Consider the following 531-nt stretch of genomic DNA (forward strand, 5'->3'; position numbering starts at 1 on the left):
CACATTCCAAGTACTATGTACAGACGTCTGAACAACACACCCATTATTCTCCTTTATATATCATAATGATAAGTGTAAAAGTGAAAATAACCTTTGATAACCCTCATTATCTTCATCACAATCATTTAAATCCCCAGACAACAAAACATACACATCGTCGATTATACGATAAAAACCAACACCTCAAACCACTTCTTAATTCTATAGCAACAGCAGACGAGAGTGGCAACACTTACCAAACATGCCAGGAGGGAAACCCCGCTGATCTGGTAACACTGCACCATCTTGGCCGAAACCTGCAATGAAACGAGTAAATTGCATCAAACTTCTGTGCATTATTTTTCCTTCAACGCGAAGACACTTTCTCTCACTTTTTGTATCTAAATGAAATCGTTTATGTTTTTCTTGTTTATCTTTTCAGGGGGGGTAGGGTTGGAAATATAATGATGAAATGAAAGGAATGATACATATGGAATAAATGAATTCATAAATTAATGTGCAGGTCTATATCTGTCTACAATGACACATTGC

The 531-nt window shown here is 36.3% G+C and overlaps 1 protein-coding gene across 1 annotated transcript in view; it reads right to left on the reverse strand.

Annotated features, from left to right (window-relative positions):
- Window positions 1-531, reverse strand: part of LOC119592748 (ADAMTS-like protein 5) — a gene marked incomplete at its 3' end in the record, with an annotated part of 89191 nt that overhangs the window by 33332 nt on the left and 55328 nt on the right. The window contains 1 exon segment of the mRNA XM_037941683.1: window positions 237-296. Within this exon segment, the coding sequence (XP_037797611.1) occupies window positions 237-284 (48 nt within the window).

Source organism: Penaeus monodon, chromosome 30 (assembly GCF_015228065.2).
Source record: "Penaeus monodon isolate SGIC_2016 chromosome 30, NSTDA_Pmon_1, whole genome shotgun sequence".
Classification (NCBI taxonomy): Eukaryota; Metazoa; Arthropoda; class Malacostraca; order Decapoda; family Penaeidae; genus Penaeus; species Penaeus monodon.